The sequence below is a fragment of the Microcaecilia unicolor genome, chromosome 1 (assembly GCF_901765095.1).
Source record: "Microcaecilia unicolor chromosome 1, aMicUni1.1, whole genome shotgun sequence".
Classification (NCBI taxonomy): domain Eukaryota; kingdom Metazoa; phylum Chordata; class Amphibia; order Gymnophiona; family Siphonopidae; genus Microcaecilia; species Microcaecilia unicolor.
In genome coordinates, this window is record NC_044031.1 from 512598656 (window position 1) to 512620254 (window position 21599).

Genomic DNA, 21599 nt, shown 5'->3' on the forward strand with positions numbered 1-21599 from the left:
AGGAGCATCTGTATATTTTTATTTTTTAGAAGGTAACGTATTTTTGGCTTGACAGGCATAGATGAAAAACTTTTGCAATCAGTCTATCATATGATATATTAGATTTATATTATTTCTTGTCTTTACAACCAAAGGCATTCTAGGAGAGATACAGCATAATTAAAATATAGTACAATGTACAAAGTGCACCCAACACAACACTAGAAATATAACACACCTAATAATACAAAATGAAAGTTCAACAAAATAACTTAAACATAACATGTAACAAAACCATAACACAATACATTAAGCTTATATTTTAAACTAATGATGAACTGGAGCTGAGTCTGCAGTGTGTCATCACAACCAATGATGCCAGTCTGTGCTGCTCTAATATCTTTCAACGAGCACATAACTTTTTTCAAAATGATTAGGTACATGTTTTAGACACAGATTAAAAAGAGCGAAAAGCCTAAGTAATTTGGACCCTAAGCTGGCTTCACTAGTAGAAGGTGAAAATGTATTTTTATGTTTCTTTCATACATGATACAGTGCCAGCTCTCTAATCCTGTTGCCAATCGATGGCCATTCCAACCATATTCGCTACAATTTGGGAAATTCGCAAACTTATTTCACTGGGAAAATGTGCCAGTTTCAAAGGGCTGACCTCGATTTTGAAGAATTTATCTTGCATGAAACTACTGAATGTGCTCTTTAAGGCTACTGTACAGCTGTCTTTGCTGAACAACCTCTATACCATTGTTCTCATCAATATTCTATTTTTTATATAAGAAATCTTATCTTCTAATAACCAAGGCCTTCTAGTTTTCTGCAGTATTTTAACTGTATATATATATATATATATATATATATATATATATATATATATATATATATATATATATATATATATATATATGTTGCATAATTTATTTATTTGTTGCATTTGTATCCCACATTTTCCCACCTATTTGCAGGCTCAATGTGGCTTACAATTTGTTCTCTGTTAATGAATCTATAATGGTTAACTCATGCATACTAAAAGCAAGATTTTTTACCTTTAATAACTGAATAAAATTAAAGAAAACCATGCTTGAAAATTGCTCAGAATTCAAAGGTTTCATCTGCAGAACCCAGCTCTGTATTCTGAAGTATAAATATTTACAAAAGTGAGTTAAACCTGGCCCTTATTTTAGAAGCTCTATTTGTGTTTTGGACATCTGAAAACTGGCATTTAGACATTCCATATTGCATAGAAATGTGAATCACAATTTTATAAATCCAAGACATGGATGTCTAAAAATGCAGTACATCCTCATGGCAAGGGGGTGTGGTCTGGGTGTATTTTGGGCAGGATTAGAGAGGGGCCGAAATATGGATGTCCAGCTCTGAGTTTGAAAGGGGAAGGGATGGATCCTTAGGAATGGATCCTAAGGAGCTTAGCCGAGATTGGGTGGCAGAGCCAGCCGGTGGTGGGAGTCAAGGATAGTGCTGGGCAGACTTATACGGTCTGTGCCAGAGCCAGTGGTGGGAGGCGGGGCTGGTGGTTGGGAGGCGGGGATAGTGCTGGACAGACTTATACGGTCTGTGCCCTGAAGAGGACAGGTACAAATCAAAGTAGGGTATACACAAAAAGTAGCACATACGAGTTTGTCTTGTTGGGCAGACTGGATGGACCATGCAAGTCTTTTTCTGCCGTCATTTACTATGTTACTATGTGTCTATGTTCAAAGAGATTGATCGTTATTTAGACCGGTGCTCTGATTAAGCAGATGTCCACAGGAGCGATTAAAACAAGTCACCTCCTTAATCCCCCAATGGTTGCTGTACCCCTTCCCCCCCCCCCCCCCCCCAAAAAAAAATGTGAAACAAGCAAGAGATTCCAGAATCCATGACAGCTTCAGGAACTATGGACAATTATGATGCTAAAATCTTTTTTATATGAACTTCTTAATAAAAATCTATGCAGAGCTGAGGAGTGTCTAATGGTTAGTGCATTAGACTGAGAACCAAGGGACCCAGGTTCAAATCCTATTTCAGCTATTTGCCGATTTTTTTTTTTTTATTTTTAATTGTGAGCCTTCCAGGGTCAGGAAAATAGCTACTGTAGCTGAATATATAAGAAGCCTGAAAGCTATTGAAGAAGTGTATATTCAGGTACTGTAGATATTTTTCTGTCCCAGGAGGGCTCAGAATTGTTCAAAAGAAAAATCACAAAGAACTGAGATAGGATTTGAACCTGGGTCCTCTGGTTCTTAGCCCACTTCTTTAACCATTAGGCTAACTCATCTGCTCTAACTATTAGGCTATACCTGTACACTGCACATAGGGGGTGTCTTTTACAAAGGTGCGGAAGCCTTTTTAGCGCATGCTAGTGATTGATGCATGCTAAACACTAGAGACGCCCATAGGAATATATGGGCATCTCTAGCATTTAGTGCATGCTTATTTTTAGTGTCCTTTGAAAAAGGCCCACAGAGATCTTTGTGGCCATTTTATAACACGGTAACAAAAGAGAGGGTAAAGCAGTACACAAACACAAGCAACCAACACGGTTACCGACAGCGTTCATCATGAAAGCGTGAGTACAAGCGTTTGCTTTTCTTTAGGTAGGAGACATTACCAATGCAAGGAACCTGCTTTTACAGTTTTCCTTTTCTTTCTGTGCCTTTAAGACTATTGTGATTTTTGACCCCAGAGGCAGGTGTCATTACACCGAAACACAGCCCATGTCGGGACTTTCAGAATAAAAGGACTCTTGTTTGTCTCAGAAGCACAACTGGGCCTTCAAGACTTTCTTTCGTTTGCATTTTATAACATGGACATTCTTATGCCGTCACCAAGCTGTCCATGTCCCTTGTTTTGCCCCACTTATGCTGGACATCACTGGCACATGTGCATCCATTTCTCATGTATTTTAGAACAGGCGGTATGTCAGAAAGATCCTGTTCTAAAATACATGAGAAATGGACGTCGATATGTGACAAACTGATTTGGATGACCATATTCTGAGTATATGCATTTGAATTCAGTTCATCTTTTCCAATCCACAGCCTTTTTTGGAAAATACCTGAATGAGTACAATGGTAGCTATATCCCTCCTGGGTGGCGCGAGTGGCTTGGATTAGTCAAGAACTCACGTTTCTACAATTACACGGTTTGTCGCAATGGCTACAAGGAGAAGCATGGGTTTGAATACGATAAGGTACTGTCTCTCTTGCTTAAGCAAACTTTCTTTTTTTTGCCTTCTGACCTAGAATTCTTTTCAATTGGAATTTGTATTTCACTGTGTTTCACTTATTGTTATGTAACAATAGGTATATGATCTGTCTGAATTTTACCTGCACAGGATGCTCAGTACATAGATATTCATGGTTATTGTATCAGTAAATATCCACTATATTTTTCTGTTGCAGCTGTATTTCTGACCACTCCATCACTTTCAGCAGGTGTTATTGAAGGGCACTTAGGGGTCCTTTAACTAAGGCGCCTATGTGCACCCAATGTGCGTCAAATGGGCACTACCACCCGGCTACTGCATGCCCCGGTGGTAATTCTATTTTTGGCTTGTGCCCAAAACACGGGGTATTTTCTACCGTACGGTGCTTACCCAGTGGTAATCGGCAGTTGGCGTGCGCTGGACACTTACCGCCTGGTTAGTGCGTGAGACCTTACCACTAAGTCAACGGATGGAATTAAGGTCTCAGGCCGAAAATAGACGCACGTTGGTTTTCATTTTGCTGCAAGTCCATTTTCCGGCACAATAAAAAAAAAAAACCTTTCTTTCCAGGCATGCTCAAGAAATGGACCAAAACACACACTGACAGCAGCGCAGGCCACTTTGGGGCACGCCTTAGTTAAAAGGGCCCCTAGGAACATGGCATGAACTGACCTTGTCCCCACCTCCCTCCTATTTGAGGCTTTAGACAGTGGTGCAGTTATACCAGATTCCAAACAATGAAGAAGGTCCTGCTTATCCCTCCCAGCTGGATCCACATGGCTCCTGTTCTGTACTGCAACCACAAGTTTGAAATTGACAATGCACACAAACACCCTTTATCACTGCAGTTTCTCCTTTTTATCACAGCAGGTTCTTGCTGTTGCCTTCTCCCCGGATTCCTTCTCCCTCTCCCCTGGATCTTCTCATTGGGCCTGTACCAGGATCCCAATGATCATTCCTCCACCTTCAGCTTCAGAGCAACACTGCAGTGGTCCCTGAGACACAATTCCCCCCGATGTTTAAAGCCAGTTAAATGACCAGGAATGGCTCCTGGCCAATTACATGGCACTTAACCGGCTATACGGCAATATTCAGCAGGAGATAGCCAGCTATCTCCTGCTGAAAATTGCCAGTTAGTGCTTAGCAGATAGCCGGTTATATCTCGCAGTATAACTGACCATCCACTAATATTCACTGCATTGCCAGCTAACTTTGGCAGCCAAATTAGGCTGGTGAAATACAGGAATCTCTTTGGCTGGTTAAAACTTAACCAGCCAGTGCTCAATATCGACTTGGCCGATTAAATTTAAACCAGCCAAAAAAACATCCAGATATTCAATGCCAGTCAGCGGAAATGGTTCAGCATTGAATATCCGGACTGACTGCTAACTGCAGGGGTTAGTCAGGCAGGCTCCCTTCCACGGTCTGAATATAGGACCCGATGGTTTTATTTGCAGAGTGTTTTGATAATAACCTTAGCGTTTGTGTTTTATTCATTCATGGGTGTAGTTTTGGGGGGCATTGCCCCCCCAAACATAGGGCTGGCGCAACACTGCAGCTCTCGATCCCTCCTTCCCGCCTTCAGCTCCCCGACAGCCTTCCTCTTTGTTCCTTCCTGCCCCCCCCCCCCCCCGCATGTTTAAATCTTTTATTTTCCTTGCAGCGATGGCACTGAAGAAGACAGCTTGGCGGGCTCACCTCCAGCTTCTCCCTGCCCTCACACAGTGTCCCACCTTCTGCGATGATATATTTCCTGTTAACGCAAGGGCGGAATACTGTTTGTGGGAAGGGAAAGGCTGGAGGCGAGCCCGCTGCGCTGTCTCCTTCAGTGCTGTCACTGCGAGGAAAATAAAAGGTTTAAACATGCAGGGGGAGGCAGGAAGGAATGGAGTGGAAGGCTGTTGGAGAGCTGAGGGAGGGCAGGGAGAATCGCTGGACATGGATGGGAAGGGAGGGGAGGGCAGGGGGAGAGAGGAGATTTACAGACATGGAGAGGAGGGGAGGGCAGGGGGAGAGAAGAGATTGCTGAACATGGAGGGGAGGGCAGGGGAGAGGAGAATTGCTAGACATGGATGGATGGAGGGGATGGAGGGCAGGGGAGAGAGGAGAATTGCTGGACATGGATGGATGGAGGGGGCAGGGAGAGAGGTAATTTGCTGGATATGGATGATGGAGGAGAGGGCAGGGGAGAATGGCAAGTTGCTGGACATGGATGGATGGAGAGGAGGGCAGGGCAGGGCAGAGAGGAGAATTGCTGGATATGGATGGAAGGAGGGGAGAGGAGGGCAGGGGAGAGAGGAGAATTGCTGGACATAGATGGATGGATGGAGGGGCAGGGGAGAGAGGTAATTTGCTGGATATGGGTGGATGGAGGAGAGGGCAGGGGAGAATGGAGAGTTGCTGGACATGGAGGGGAGGAAAGTCAGGAAGGAGATGCACATGGATGGAGGGGAGGAAAGAAAGGAGAAGTGCTGGACATGGATGGAGTGGAGGGCAGGGAAGAGAGGAGAAATGTTGGACAAGGATGGAGGGAAGGAAAGACAAAGGAAGGAGATGCACATGGATGGAGGGGAAAGGAGAGAGGAGAAATGCTGGACATAGATGGAGGGGAGGGAAGACAGAGGAAGTAGATGCACATGGATGGAGGGGAGTGAGGAGAAATGCTGGATATGGATGGAGGAGAAACTGCTGAATTTAAGGGCTGGATCAGAACACTTTGAGGGCAGATGCTGAAACTGGAGGAAGGACAGGGACAGGGCTACAGATGGTAGACAGGACACATAAGGACACAGGAGGATGGTTGGCATGGTGAGTAAAAAAAATATCAAATGGAAGAAGACACTGCATAAAACAGAAGACACTGGGACCAAAGCAAATAGAAAAACTAAATGATCAGTCAACAAAGGTAGAAAAAAGTATTTTATTCACAGTTCATTAATTGGAATATGTCAGCTTTTGGAAATGTGCATCTGTGATATTTTGCATGTAAGTTTCAATTTTTCTGGTATTGTTGCATGCTGAGTCTGACTTCTTGAGGTAACTTTCCAGTTCAGTATTTTGCCTTCATATTTTTTTAATTTCTATTTCCTTGTGTCATATCTGTTGTCATGTGTTTTTCATGTGTGATCAAGGTGCAGTCAGGGCCGTGCCTAGGGTCTCTGGTAACCCCCTGCAGACTATCAGTTGGTGCCCCCCCCCCCCCCCCCCCCCCCGTGTGGCACAAGATGCAAAGGAAATAGGAGCTGAAAGATGGAGTGCATCTTTGTGGGATTGCTCAACAAATAGAGGGTTTACAACCACTTAGCTTTTCGTGCTTTCATGTTCACAAAACTAGTAATTAAATCTTTGATATCTAACTGGGCACATATATCATTCTCAATAGCAATCATGGCAAGGCTTACAAGCCTTTCTTGCGAAATACTTGATTGCAAATAATTTTTTATGATTTTTAACTGTGAAAATGATCGCTCACCACTTGCCACACTGACGGGAATTGTCAGCAATATTCTTAGAAACAAATTGCTATACATTGCAAAGTAAGATAGCAGATGTAAATTCTCAAAGTGGACATATTCCAAGCGCTAAAATGAAAATAAAATGATTTTTTTCTACTTTTGTCTGGTGACTTTCTTTTTCTGATCATGCTGGCCCAGTATCTGATTCTGCTGCTATCTGTCCTCTTAACTCCGTTTCCAGGGCTTCCTTTCCATTTATTTCTTTACTTTCCTCCTTTCTTCTTCATTTCTTGCTCTATATCCGTAAGTAAAAGTTGGATCCTCCTCAGACTTGACTGTCCAGTGGATCCAGCTTCTGCCTATTTTCTCCATCCATGTGCAGTTTTTCTCCTCTCTTCCTTTTCCCTCATCTCATCTCCTTCCTCTCTCTTCCCTCCCCTCCATCCATGCCCAGCATTTCTTCTCTCTCCCTTCCCCTCCATCCATGTGCATCTCCTTCCTCTGTCTTCCCTTCCCTCCCCTCCATCCATGTCCAACAATTCTCCTCTCTCCCCTCCATGTCCAGCAATTTCTCCTCTCTCCCTGGGCCCTGCCTTCCCATTCATGTCCATCCTTGTCCCTCTCTGCCCTTCCCTCCTCCATCCATATCCAGCAATTCTCCTCTCTCCCCTCCCCTCCATGTCCAGCAATTTCTCCTCTCTCCGTGGACCCTGCCCTCCCATTTATGTCCATCCTTGTCCCTCTCTGCCCTTCCCTCCTCTATCCATATCCAGCAATTCTCCTCTCTCCCCTCCCCTCCATTTCCAGCCATTTCTCCTCTCCCTGGGCCCTGCCCTCCCATCCATGTCCCTCTCTGCCCTTTCCTTACCTCAGCTCCGCGCCGCTCTGGGGGCTTTAAATCTTTTACCTCCGATGGTCGCAGCAGCTGAGCAGCATCAGTGAAAGCGCTGCTGACGTCTCCAGCCTTCCCTTCGTGCTCGCTCGTTTGTTCCCTCAGTGTCTCGCCTTCTTCTGACGTCATTTCCTTGCGAGGGCGGGACACTGAGGGAACCAACGAGCACGAAGGGAAGGCTGGATATGTCGGCAGCGCTTTCACTGACGCTGCTCAGCTGCTGCGACCATTGGAGGTAAAAGATTTAAAGCCCCCAGTGTGGCACGGAGCTGAGGTAAGCGGCGAGGGTAAGCACCGCAGCGGCGCCCTCAAGAGGTTGGTGCCCCCCTGCGGTGTACTGGTGTTTTAGAGCCTGGTGTAATTACAGTGCTGCCTTTCCAAGCATAAGGTTGTAGCTCGTCCTGTCATTGGAATTAGTGCTGTTATGGTTTGGTAAGGTTGAGTGTGTTTTTGCACAAGTTTGTGTATAGTGTTTTGTAGTGGAGAGATTGTGTGTTGGCCTTACTGAGGTGGCACCAAAACATCAGGAAGGGTGTAGAGCCTAAATCATGACACACTACCTCTTGAAGGATCTACAAATAGAGCATATGCATTTCTACGGTCTACACTGGCATGGTATGGGAAAGGGGGTCAGGAGAGAAAGAGGGAGTGCTGGGTAAGGAGGAAGGGAGGGAGAAAGCCAGCTCTCTTCTTCCATATTAGCATATTCATTTGCATGTGTGTGTGTATGTATATATATATATATATATATATATATATATACACACACAAATGAATATGCTAATATGCGCCGCCCCATCCTTTGCCACCCCAAACTACGCCCATGCATTTATTCCTTCCTTCACAGCAGAGGAAGACAACTGCCTGCCCTGTTCATTTTCCACTGTCTTGTTTATTTCAGCTATAAGGTCATATCTGCGGCAGTAGTTGCTTTTCAGCTTGTCTGTGTATATCAGCCTAAAGAAGGGGATATATGGCAAAATAATTGGCAAACACAACCAGCAATGCATGAATTAAATACCAGAAGCAGCCCTCTTTCTCTCTCAAATCAATCAATTGCTACATTTATTAAAGCTAGCTGACACCAAAATGTACTGGGGATGCATATACAGCAGGATGTTAGCTGCCATGAATTTCCCTTGGTTAGAAACTAGCCATTTATTATTTATAGGTCATCCTTCCAAAAATCTGGTTTTGTTGAAGAAATGTGATCTACCTTTTGAACCTACAGCCAGTAGGAAGACAACAGTGCCACAGATCGGTAAAACGGATACACTGCAGTGGATTTCCAGCTATTACACACATGCAAAGACCTTCACCTCAGCTGTTTTCCTCTTTACTGTGAAAAAAAAAACACCATGTAAGCCTCAAACTCATACATGAATGAGAACAGATGTATTTAATAAAAATAAGAAAGCCAACAAGTGCTGGAAATGATCTGAACTTGATCACTCTTCACAAAGTTTTCAAAACAAATGCCAAGACGACTTGCCCACTGTCCTGGGATTACATAAAGTGCTTCCTGCTGTACATCCCTCAATGTCTAATGTGCATCGTTTCTGCTAGAATTTTTCTGAGGACACAGATGTTCCAGTTGTGGGGTCTGATCCACAGAATGGGATTGTTTGGGAACAGTTTCACTGAGGTTCCGATTTCATCATTCATTGCCAGTTATCACTCCCTTTTATTCTTAAGTCCGTTTCACATAAAGCAGGAGCACCTGTTGCTGAGGTTTTGTCTGTCTGTACATATGGCCACATGCATGTATTTCTTTGCATGTGTGCAGACTTTGAGATCAGGAGGGCTAGAGCTAGAAGCACCGGGGTAGCATGGAGTCAAGATCCTGTTCCCCCCCCCCCCCCCCCCCCCCCCCCCACACACACACACATACCAAAAAAAAACAAAACACACTAGCAGAGGTAGCTGCTGACACCAGAATTAGTGGGAAGCCCAGAATCCATCAACTGACGAGATGGTGGAGAAACTGGGTGGCTATGTTGGTGAGGACCCATAGATAACTGAGAGCCAGCAAAAATGGAGAGGCAAGTGGTAAGTGTTAGGAAGTCTGAATGGCAGGAGAAGGAGGGAAGACTGGTGGAGAGGACAAAAGGTAGGAGGAAAGGGACGGAGCAGAGGAAAAGGATGGAGGACAGAAGTGTGGAAAGAGGGGAAAGGAGGGGAAGAGATGGGGATAGATACTGAAGTGGAGAAGGGAAGATGGAGTTAGCCCCTCTTCATCTGCACCCCACCATCTCATACACACATACACATATCCCACCACCACAAATGTATACATACTCTCATATCCACCTAGATGGATTGTGATAGCTTGCATATAAACTCCCAACCCATCCCAACTCCAAAACACAAAGCCCCCCCCCCCACCTCACCCCCATTCAGAATTCTCTCATACACACATGTTCCGCTTACTCACATTTACTTTCCACATCTCACAACATATGGATGATTCTATAAAGTAGGTGCTAATATTTACATATCAGTTATTCACATTCCGGCCGATATTCAAGGAGATTTAAGTGGGCAGGAAAGGTAGGCCCAGAGGGGGCGTATCTGGACAGTACGGATGGGGATCATTCTGGGGAGGGGGGGGGGTAGGAGGAGTTCTGACTTGTGGGCCGGGGGTGGGGGGGGGAGAAGAGGGGCTTTTCAGGGGATCAATTGCAAAAAAAGAGTCCAAAAAACCCAAATACAAGTTGTGCATGTCCTGGCCAATACTCAGCCAGGGCCCACACAACTCTTTTATTCAGGCCCCCTGAATATCGTCCAGGGCCACGTAAGCTCGGGCAGCCAGCCTGCCCAAAATTAACCCCCCGGTATTTAGTGCCAGTGCCTGGACATGGCCCGGCATTGAATTGTGGGAGCTAATCTAGCTGGCAACGGTAAGCTTTTAAAAAAAAACAAAATGCTGACTGCCACCAGCTGACTATCAGGAGGATTATATTTAGAATACTGGCATATATCTGTGTGTATATATGCATATATGCATGTGTATATGCCAGATACATGCCTAGCTCTAGTCTGTAATTATGTGCATAGTCATGATAGCATGCATTTGCAAAGTGGACATGCACACAGATAAATAGATACAAAATAGTATACTTAAACTGTAAATGTGGAATAAACATATAAACAATATTCAGTGCTGGCCGGTTAAGTTGAAATTGACCAAAGATAGGCCTGCTCTTTTGACTGCCCAAGTTGACCACCAAACTTAGCTGGTAATGCGCTGAATATGAGCAAATAGCTGGCTGTATCGCATGATATAACTGATTATCTCCCGCTGAATATTCGCAGATAGACGGTTACAACACATGATATAACTAGTTAGCCACTATCCCCTGGATTCCAGCATTCCATGCCGAAAAATTGGAGGATTTGACCTTTTCAGATATGTGACAGGAGGAAGTGCCATAATAGCATTGTGAGGCTCAAAGCTGAGGGAGAAAAGTATGTGGAAGATGATAAGGATAAAGCTGAACTGCTTAACAATTATTTCTGCTCTGTGTTCACGGATGAAAGGCCGGGGGTAGGGCTGCAGAAAACAAAGGCTAAAGTGAATGGATGGATGGATGGTACACCAAGACCTGTTTACTGAGGAGTATGTTTGTGAGGAGCTAGCTAAACTAAAAGTAGACAGAGCGATAGGACCTAATGGGATACACCTGAGGGTGCTCAAGGAACTCGGAGAGGTTCTGGTGGCTCCGCTGATGGACCTCTTCAATGCTTCCTTAGAGACTGGAGTGGTCCCGGAGGACTGGAGAAGGGCGAATGTGGTTCCTTTGCAGAAGAGTGGAAGTAAGGAGGAAGTTGAGAATTACAGACCTGTCAGTCTGACCTCAGTGGTGAGTAAGCTAATGGAAATGCTACTAAAGTGGAGGATTGTGAGATTTCTCAAACTGAATGAAATGCAAGACCCGAAGCAGTATGGCTTCACTAGTGGCAGGTCATGACAGATGAATCTGACTGACTTCTTCAACTAGGTGACCAAACAGTTGGACATGGGAGGGGCGCTTGATGTGGTATACTTATATTTCAGCCTTTGACACGGTTCCACACAGGCAGCTGATAAATAAATTGAGTGCCCTTGGTATGGGACCTGGAGTAACTGATTGGGTTAAAAATTGGTTGAATGGAAGGAAGTGCTAAATAGTAGTAGTAGTAGTAGTAGACAGAGGGTAGTGGTAAAAGGAGCTTGCTCTGAAGAAAGGGATGTTGTCAGTGGAGTACCGCAGGGATCAGTCCTTGGGCCGGCTCTTTTTAACGTCTTTGTGAGCGATATTGTGGAAGGGCTGTCTGGTAAGGTTTGTCTCTTTGCAGATGATATCAAACTCTGCAATAGGGTGGACAACCTGGAGGGCATGAATGACGTGAGAAAGGACTGATATTTGGCAACTAAGATTTAATGCTAAATAATGCAGGGTCATGCACTTGGGTCGCAAGAATCCGAGGGAATGGTACAGTATAGGGGGTGAAGTGCTTTAGTGTATGAAGGAAGAGCAGGACTTGGGGGTGATTGTGTCTGATGACCTTTGTAATTAATTAGATCTGCCTCACCCGGTTGAGCAGCGGAAGCCAGGGGCTTTTTGCTATCCTGGACAGAATTGCAAATCCCCTCTAGATAATTAATCACCCCAACCTTGCATCTGCTCATGACAATTCTACACCGTCTGAGCAGTGGCAAATTCCCCAATTAGAAAGAAACCCAGTATGCAGTAGATATGGTAGGACAGTTTATTAGCATTATCATCTCACCCAATGATGGTACAGGCAAACAGGTATTCATATGAATTGAACAGCAGTCCACGACACGTCTGTCACCTGCCTTCTCTTGTAGCCTTCCTTCTCTGTTCTTCTTCTGTTCTAATACCCCTCAGACTGCTCCTTATATGCTATTTCAATCCCATTGATTCCAATGGACCCCAGTTTTCTCATCAGAGCTCTTCAGCCCTTATCAATTGATCAAAATGACATCACATATTATCAAGCTCTAAGTATAAACAAGATATGCTTAGAGCACATCTTGTTAGATGACTTTGTATGTTCCCCAAACGTTCCCCTAGCCCCCTCCTTTTGGATGTTCTCACCTGGGGTGCAGCTGACCCAGTACTGTCTCTACATAACCACAACAATCTTGCTCATGACGTCTTGTAGGTGCCAGTCTCAGGATTGTGGACAAGAGCAAATGCCCCCTCCCTTGCCAGCTCAGCACTTGCTACAGTGAAATATAATTGTGTCAAAGGTGATCTCAGATTCTTACAGGCCTAGCTCTCTGGGAACTCATTTCAGCTTGCGCTGCAGTGAAATGTATTTTGTATCAGAGATGATTTTTGGATTTCAAGAGGCCTAGCTCTTAGCCTGGGCCATTGGCCTGTATTTTACTGAGAGCAAGGGCTAGCATATTCCTACACCTTAAAGCTTTCAAACAGGTAGAAAAAGTGACAGTCAAAGCCAGAAGGATGGTTGGGTGTGTAAAAAGAGGGATGACCAGCAGGAAAAAGGCGGTGGTAGTGCGATTGTGTAAGTCTCTGGTGAGACCCCATTTGGAGTGCTGTGTGCAGTTCTGGAGACCGCACCTACGAAAAGATATAAACGGGATGGAGTCGGTCCAGAAGACAGCTACAAAATTAGTAAGCGGTCTAGAACACAAAAAATATAGGGACAGGCTTATGAACCTCCACATGTATACGTTGGAAGAGAGGGGGGAGAGAGGAGATATGATAGAGACGTTTAAATATCTCAAGGGCATTAATGTACAGGAAGTGAGCCTTTTTCAACTGAAGGAAAACTCTGGAATGAGTGGGCATACAATGAAGTTAAGAGGGAATAGGCTTAGGAGTAACCTAAGAAAGTATTATTATATATTGGTGTCCTGGCATGTCAGGGGGACCAGTGCACTACGAATGCTGGCTCCTCCCATGACCAAGGGCTTGGATTTGGTAGTTTCTGAGGTGGGCGTCCTCGGGTTCCATTATCACCAAAAAGTGGGGACGACCATCTCTAAGGTTGACCTAAATGTTGAAATTTTGGCGTCCCCGACCTTATTATCGAAACGAAAGATGGCCGCCCATCTTGTTTCAATAATACAGGTTTCCCCGCCCCTTCGCCGGGACATCCTGCGAGGACGCCCTCAGGAAAACTTGGGCGCCCTGTTCGATTATGCCCCTCTGTGCCTCAGCTGGAACCCGTTCCCTCTGACAGGGGTGGACTGACCATTCAGGCAACCGGGCAGTGTCTGAGGTCCCAGAGGCTCTGCCCAGATGCCTGCCGCACACTACAGCCCTCCCTGATCCTACCTTTAAAGGCACGCCACTGGTGATCTAGTGGCCTCTGTGGGGGGGGGGGGGACATGTTCTTTCCTGCCCATTGTGCTGCCGCTATTCCCCCTGCGTGGCACCGCCGAACTTTAAAAATGGCGGCCGAGACTCCCTGCGGAAATCTTGTGAGACTGTCAAGACCAGCGAGACTACTGTGGGAAGTCTCAGCCGCCATTTTGAAAACACGGCGGCACCAGCAGGCAGGGGAATAGTAGCAACACAGTGGGCAGAAAAGAGCATGCTCCCCCCCCCCCCCCACACACACACAGAGGCCACTAGACCACCAGGGCCCTTCAGGTAGGACCAGGGCAGTGGAGGTGTCGGCTGCAGCAGTAGGGGATAGCAGCAGTGGTGGGGGGTGTCAGGCAGCAGCCGGATGGGGGGCCCAGACCACTCTCAATCCAGCCCTGCCCTCTTATGTACATTTCCTGTTGAAATAGGGCAGGACACAAGCACATACAACACAATCCCTGTTCCACAGAGCTTACAATCTATTCAAGACAGACAAACAGAACAAATAAGAGATTAGGGAGTTTATTATGGGAATGATTAAAACAACATGGGTATTAGACAGGATAAATTTAAAAGCACCTTCAAAAGATAAGCTTTTAGCCTAGATTTGAATAGGACCAGAGATGCAGCATGACATACTGACTCAGGAAGTATATTCCATGTGTACAGCACAGCAAGATAGAACAGAGTTTGGAGGTGATGGTGGAGAAGAAAGGCACAGATTACTACTACTACTACTACTACTTATCATTTCTATAGTGCTACTAGATGTACGCAGCGCTGTACACTTGAACATGAAGAGACAGTCCCTGCTCAACAGAGCTTACAATCTAATTAGGACAGACAAACAGGACAAACAAGAGATAAGGGTATGTTAAAGTGAGGATGATAAAATAAGGGTTCTGTGCAAGTGAACAAGGGTTAGGAGTTAAAAGCAGCATCAAAAAGGTGGGCTTTTTAGCTTAGATTTGAAGACGGTCAGAGATGGAGCTTGACGTACCGGCTCAGGAAGTCTATTCCAGGCATATGGTGCAGCGTGATAAGTGACTTACCTGACTAGCACAGTTCCAGAGGAGGAGGTATAGGGAAAGATAATAGAGGAGATATACATTTAAGCAGTGTGATTGTATAATAACCAATTTGTAACCTCAGAGTTCATGCAGGTTATTTTGCTTTGGGTGTTTGCACTATTAGACATTTCCCGGGAAATAATATCCTTTAGCTGCTGCCAAAGTAATCAGTTTCTTCAAACAGTTACATTACACCATGTGACAGTGTACATGTCTTTCTCCTATACTACTGTGCCTCAATGACCACAAAAATGTACCATGGCAGTTCTGGCAGCATCTTCTACTGCTGAGAGGAAAAGAGAGGAAGGTCACAGCCGGTTAGCTTGTCCTATTGCTGTTGTGTGACTTAACGTTTCTCCCTCTGACATTGCTTTTGCAGCTGCTCTTGGCCTGGAATCCACAACACATGATTAGTCATGCCTGAAAGTGTTTGAAATTAAGCAAAAGCAGCAAGGCTATTTTCAATAAAGCATTAATAGGACCTTCCCTCTTTTTATAGGCTTTTATTATGCACGATGGCTACAAGATTAGAACATTGCACCCTTTAAAAAAACATGAGGATATGAGGTTGATATTCAACAGGGACAGAGTGGACAAAGTTCACCAGTTAACTTTAATCTAGGGCTTGACAAATCCCAAGCATTAGATTACTATAGTGCAATATTTGCCTACCCTCAACATCCTTTCATTGACCCTACAGCTGCACCTCTCTTCCAATATGATCTAACCTGTCATTGTGATGACGGTGATTGGGTGCATGGCTGGCTATTTGGTGGGGGTGGTGATTAGCATGGGGAGAGAGAACTGGGTGGGAGGGTTGAGACTGCTGGGGATGAGGATGGAGAAAGGAAGTGGTGGAAACTAGGGCTGGAGAGGAAGGGAGCCTAGAGACAGGGTGGAGGATAGGGACAGGAGGAGAGTGCTAGGGTCAAATTGAGGGGGTGAAGGAGTAATTCTTGCAAAAGCAGATAATCTGTTTGTTCCGTGAAATGTAATTTCACGGAACAAACTGGAATACTAAGCCCTAGACAAAGAATGTATTTCATGTGACAAGAGGAATGCAAACCAAATTATAGTGATGATAAGCATTTGTTACTATATTGTTCCAATAAATAAATTCAAAGAAAGCAGATCAGTATTTTTCATAGAGGTCTGGATCATTTTCAATTCATACTTTTGGGAGCTGTCTGCAAATATGTAGAAAGAAAGCAGAGATTCATGAGGTGGTACACTGAGACAGAAAAACAGTTCATTTAGTCCAGTAGCCTGTCTGACAGTGGCCAGAACAAAAAATAACAGCAGTTACTAGTAGAAAAGTACTTTCTCTGTTCTTCTTTCCTAGCCAGTGGTGTACCTAGCTTGGTTGCTACCTGGATAGGAACACCCCCTCCTCCAAGCATATCACATGCCCCCTCCAGCTATAGAAGCCAGCTCTGTAGGTGCTTGAGCACCCCTAATATTGAACAAACTCTTTTTGTTTAGGGAGAGGTAATTTCCATTGGGTTTAGCAATCACAAAAATGTTGAAAAGTTGGCTCTTATGCTTTCAGGCATTAAGGGAATGCGTAGATAGTCACAGAGCCACAGTATACATGTGTGCAGCTGTCGGTTCTGCTGAAACAGGAAATTGACATCAGAGGGGGCAGGGAACCAGCAGTGCCAACAGCCACATGCATGTATCTTACCTCCTCGTTAAGGTAAGTGCCTCCTCGTTAACCCAGTATTGTCCAGTTAGCACATGCTAATCCTAACACGCTAGCTGGATAAAGCAGGAACACCCACTCTCTACCCATGACATGCACACTGCAAAACACATTTTTTTAAAAAATTGGTAACGCACAGGTTAGCGCATGCAAACGGGAAAAATATCTAAATAGCTTTACAGCATTTCTGCAGTAGCTTGTTAGCATGAACTAACTGTGCATTATGGGCTTTACATCCTTTAGTAAAAGGACCCCTTAAACCTCCATTGCTTCAGGTACAAACTTGTGGCCTTAGCAAGCCCTTACGCAGGTCTTTCCTGTGTGCTCAGGCCATTTTTACTACAGCAGTAAAATGGTCAGTTTTACATTATTTGAATTAATGGTCATACACTAATGTTACAAAATAAATGCTGGAAACCCACTGGCAAACAAATAGTACAATCTAAAAAGACAAGTGGGGAAAAGTGTTTACTGTAGCTACCAATATACATATGTCACTTGTTTAAAAGGTTGGGGGAAAAGACCTCAGATGCCTCTGCCTCTTTAATTGCGCTGTTAAGCCATATGGTACAGCAATTCAATCACGGGTCATAAAAACCCCCAACAATAAAATTTTTATATTTATGCAAGAAAATATTTTTTTCAAAATGTGAAAAAAAGATAAGAAAGAAAATTATCTTGTGGGTAGTGGTGTACGGCAGTAGCGAAACGTCCGTACGGGGACCTGTTTCACCAAATGGCTTCCTCGGGGGACTCGATGCTGCCTTGCTTCTCAGGTACTGCTTTCACGTTTTGAAAAAAAAAATTTTTCTTGCATAAATATAAAAATTGAATTGTTGGGGGGTTTTTATGACCCGTGATTGAAGCCAGCACTATGATGGAATTGCTGTACCATATGACATAATCAGTGTGTTTTTTCAAGCAAAAAAGGTGCTGGTACTCAAATGCCAGGCCACCCTTCAGAGGTGGGATGATCACTGAGGGACCCACCCCACATTAGCCAGGCCCCCTGCAACAAGTCACAGAATCTATGACAAGGCAGAATTGGTGTGTAGAGCCTGAACTCTTTCATTAAAACTTGGGGACCCTGGGTCAATTTTAGCAGACAATGGAAAAGGTGCCAGTACTCTGTACCCCCTCAAAAAAAGCCCTGGGCATAACAGCAATTAGAGGCACAGGCATCTGAGGTCTTTTCCCCCAACTTTTTTTTCATTTATAACCATTTAAATTTTTACAAGCGATAAAACAACTTGCCGGACATACAGAGAAAGTAATATATAGGAATTATTTCAGTCAGGTAATTCTATTCTCTTCCTTAGACCACTAAATGGGGAGAGTGAAACAAGATAAGGAGATCAATTAAATAGTAAACAGAAAAAAAAACGTGGTATTAACCCGATTATCCCCAGATATTACTCATCTAATTCATTATTCTACATTGAATTCCCCCAACTTTTTAAACAAGTGACTTATGTATATTGGTAGCTAAAGTAAACACTTTTTCCCACTTGTCTTTTTGGCATGTACTAATGTTGACATTAGCATGCAGCCATGTGAGCAATTACCAACATCTATTTTTTGGGAAGAAAGGGCTCACGCACTCATCCTGCAATAGTCAGCACGCGGTGATATAGATGCACTAACTGATTTGCACAGACACACCCACTCTCCATCCCCCATACATGCCCCCTCTATGGAAAAAAAAATTCAAATGTTGTTTAGCGTGTGGTTTGCACATGCAGATTGAGATCTTACGCGGGACGCCTGAGCGCAACCCATGGTAAGCCCTTTCAAGCAAGCGCTAGCACTTACCTCAGCTTAATAGAAGGTCCTCTGTATTGTAAACCCCCTGGAGATGGTAAAATACCTACGATACCTGACTCACCCTGAGCTACAACTTAAAAAGGTGAGAGCTAAAGCCAGTGAAAATTTGCAGGAAGACCGTAGGAAGTTGGAACACTGGCCATCCAGTTGACAGATGAAATTTAATGCATACAAATGCAAAATGATGCACATTGGAAAGAATAATCAAAATCATAGTTAAGGTTAAGGTCCACTTTAGGCGTTGGCACCCAAGAAAAAGATCTAGGTGTCATCATAGACAATACACTGAAATCCTCTGCCCAGTGTGTGGCAGCGGCCAAAAAAGCAAACAGGATGCTAGGAATTATTAGGAAAGTGGTAGAAAATAAGACAAAGAATATTATATTGCCTCTGTATCCCTCCATGGTGCGACCACACCTTGAGTAGTGTGTACAATTCTGGTTGCTATATTAAAAAAAAAAAAAAAAAAGATGTAGCAGAATTAGAAAAGGTTCCAAGAAGGGTGACCAAAATGATTAAGGGGCATGGAACTCCTCTTATATGAGGAAAGGCTTAAGAGGTTAGGGCTCTTCAGCTTGGTAAAGAGACTGCTGATGCTGAGGGGCATATGATAGAGGTCTACAAAATAATTAGTGGTATAGAACAGATAAAAGTAAATTGACGTTTTACTCTTTTAAAAATAACAATTATAGCAATTATATAGGTTATGAGATCACCTATAGCTCAAAGCTATTCCAGATCTGCAGCACTTCATACATACTAATCATCTCCTTCCAATGCTATAATGTCCTTTGTTTATAATAATAATAATAATAATAATCTTTAAAGCAATTTTAAAAGGCAAAATCAGCAACTCTAGTACTTAACTGACACAAAGCTGGCACAGCGCTGAAGGTAATCAAAACCTTCAGCGCTGTGCCAGGTTTGTGTCAAATACTAGAGTTGCTGATTTTGACTTTTACTCCCATCTCTAGACCATTTATAAATATGTTAAAAAGCAGTGGTCCCCGCATAGACCCCTGGGGAACCCCACTATCTACCCTTATCCATTGAGAATACTGACCATTTAACCCTACTCTGTTTTCCGTCTTTTAACCAATTTTGAAAATTTGGGAAGCTTGCCAGGTGCCCTTGGCCTGGATTGGCTGCTGTCGTGGACAGGATGCTGGGCTCGATGGACCCTTGGTCTTTTCCCAGTGTGGCATTACTTATGTACTTATGTAGATACACAATATCGACCGGCTCACCTTTATCCACATGTTTGTTCACCCCTTCAAAGAAATGTACTAGATTGATGAGGCAAGATTTCCCTTCACTAAATCCATGTTGACTTTCTCATTAATCCATGCTTTTGAATATGCTCTGCAGTTTTGATCTTTATAATATAGTCTCTTCCATTTTGCCCGGCACTGACTACTTTAGCACACTGTTAAAGCTAGCGCTCACCACAGCTTACTAAAAGAATGTCTTACATTCAGTCTAACAAAACTGAACTCAGCATATGACGAGGCTCTTGCTTGGCTTTTTACTTTTCTTATTTCTAAATAAAAAAACAATTGGTCATAAGCAATTTCTCATAACTGTTTGATGACACTTTTTTTTAATTAACTCATTGGAATTTCTGATTGTGTTCCCCACTGCCCTTCTCACCAGATGGTGTTTGAACCTTGAGGTTAGTTCTTCTTTCTGTAATAGTATTTCATGTTTATATAATAAATGCTCTCAATTTGCTTTCAGCTTATAGATGAGGAAGCAGACAAGAGATATAAATAAATATCAGTCTCGAAAAAACATCCTGTTTTCTTACAGTCTAGAAATTACGTGATGTGTCAGTCCTATGATGGGCATTATGACTTACTGAGCCAGTGTTTTGGTTTTTGCGGGATTATGTATGGGGTAATACTCTAACTGCTACCGCTGGTGCAAAATCTTGGGGTAACGTCCTGTGGGGTTTTTCACCAGCAAGCAAAGCAAAACTACTTGGGTATTTTGTTTATTGTCCCTTGAAAAAGTACCTTCAGAGATTTGTACCTGCTTTTTGTACTGGTACGCTTTTAGCCAGAAGGTAGTTTTAAAAATCTGATTTTCAAAGAAAACGTGAGGGTAATTTTAGAGGTTGGGAGTCACCTATTGAGGGGCATAATCGAACAGGGGCGCCCAAGTTTTCCTGGGGCCGTCCTCGCAGGACAGATCCGTAAAGGGTCGGGGAAACCCGTATTATCGAAATAAGATGGGTGTCCATCTTTTGTTTCGATATTACGTTCGGGGATGCCCAAATCTCAACATTTAGGTCGACCTTGGAGATTGTCGACATAAATGTTGAGATGGTCGACCTTAGAGATGGTCGTCCCTGGTTTTTGGCGATAATGGAAACTGAGGATGCCCATCTCAAAAACGACCTAATCCAACTCATTTGGTCATGGGAGGAGCCAGCATTCGTAGTGCACTGGTCCCCCTGATATGCCAGGACACCAACCAGGCACCCTAGGGGGCACTGCAATGGACTAACTGATGCACTAACTGAACGGAAAAAGCCCTTCCCTTACCGATCCCTTAGCGATTCGGAAAGGAACGGACATGCATGAAGGAAATCGCATGCAAATGAGCTGTTCGCTGTTAGCTCATTTGCACATGATTTCCTTCCTAAGGAGGGGAAGCCAGTGCAGAGCAGCCAAGCATTATGCGTGGCTGCTCTGCGCATGCCAAAGACAGCTTCATACACGCAGACAAGCTGCGTGTATAATAGTTGTCTACAACCTTAAATAAATTGCCATCTACAACCTTAAAAAAAACACAAGTCCAGATGAAGACGTTTAAGTGCTCCTTTGGGACGTCTTTTTTTTTGTTTGTTTGTTTTTAGTATGGGTGAAGGATGTCCAAGTGTTGGGCGTAGCCTAGTGGTAAGTGCAGTGGACTTTGATCCTAGGGAAGTGAGTTCAATTCCCACTGCGGCTCCTTGTGACTCTGGGCAAGTCACTTAACCCTCCATTGCCCCTGGTACAAAATAAGTACCTGATTATATGTAAACCGCTTTGAATGTAGTTGCAAAAAAACCTCAGGAGGTATATCAAGTCCCATATCTCTTTCCCTCCGTCGGGCAGTTGAGG

General features: G+C 43.9%; 1 protein-coding gene across 4 annotated transcripts in view; it reads left to right on the plus strand.

Annotated features, from left to right (window-relative positions):
* The window catches only part of SULF1 (sulfatase 1), a 317465-nt gene that overhangs the window by 151490 nt on the left and 144376 nt on the right, over positions 1-21599 (plus strand). For all 4 annotated transcript variants that reach the window (XM_030215333.1, XM_030215349.1, XM_030215358.1 and 1 more), the window contains one exon: positions 3036-3187. In XM_030215333.1, coding sequence (XP_030071193.1) covers positions 3036-3187 — 152 coding nt within the window. The remainder of the gene's footprint in view (positions 1-3035; positions 3188-21599) is intronic.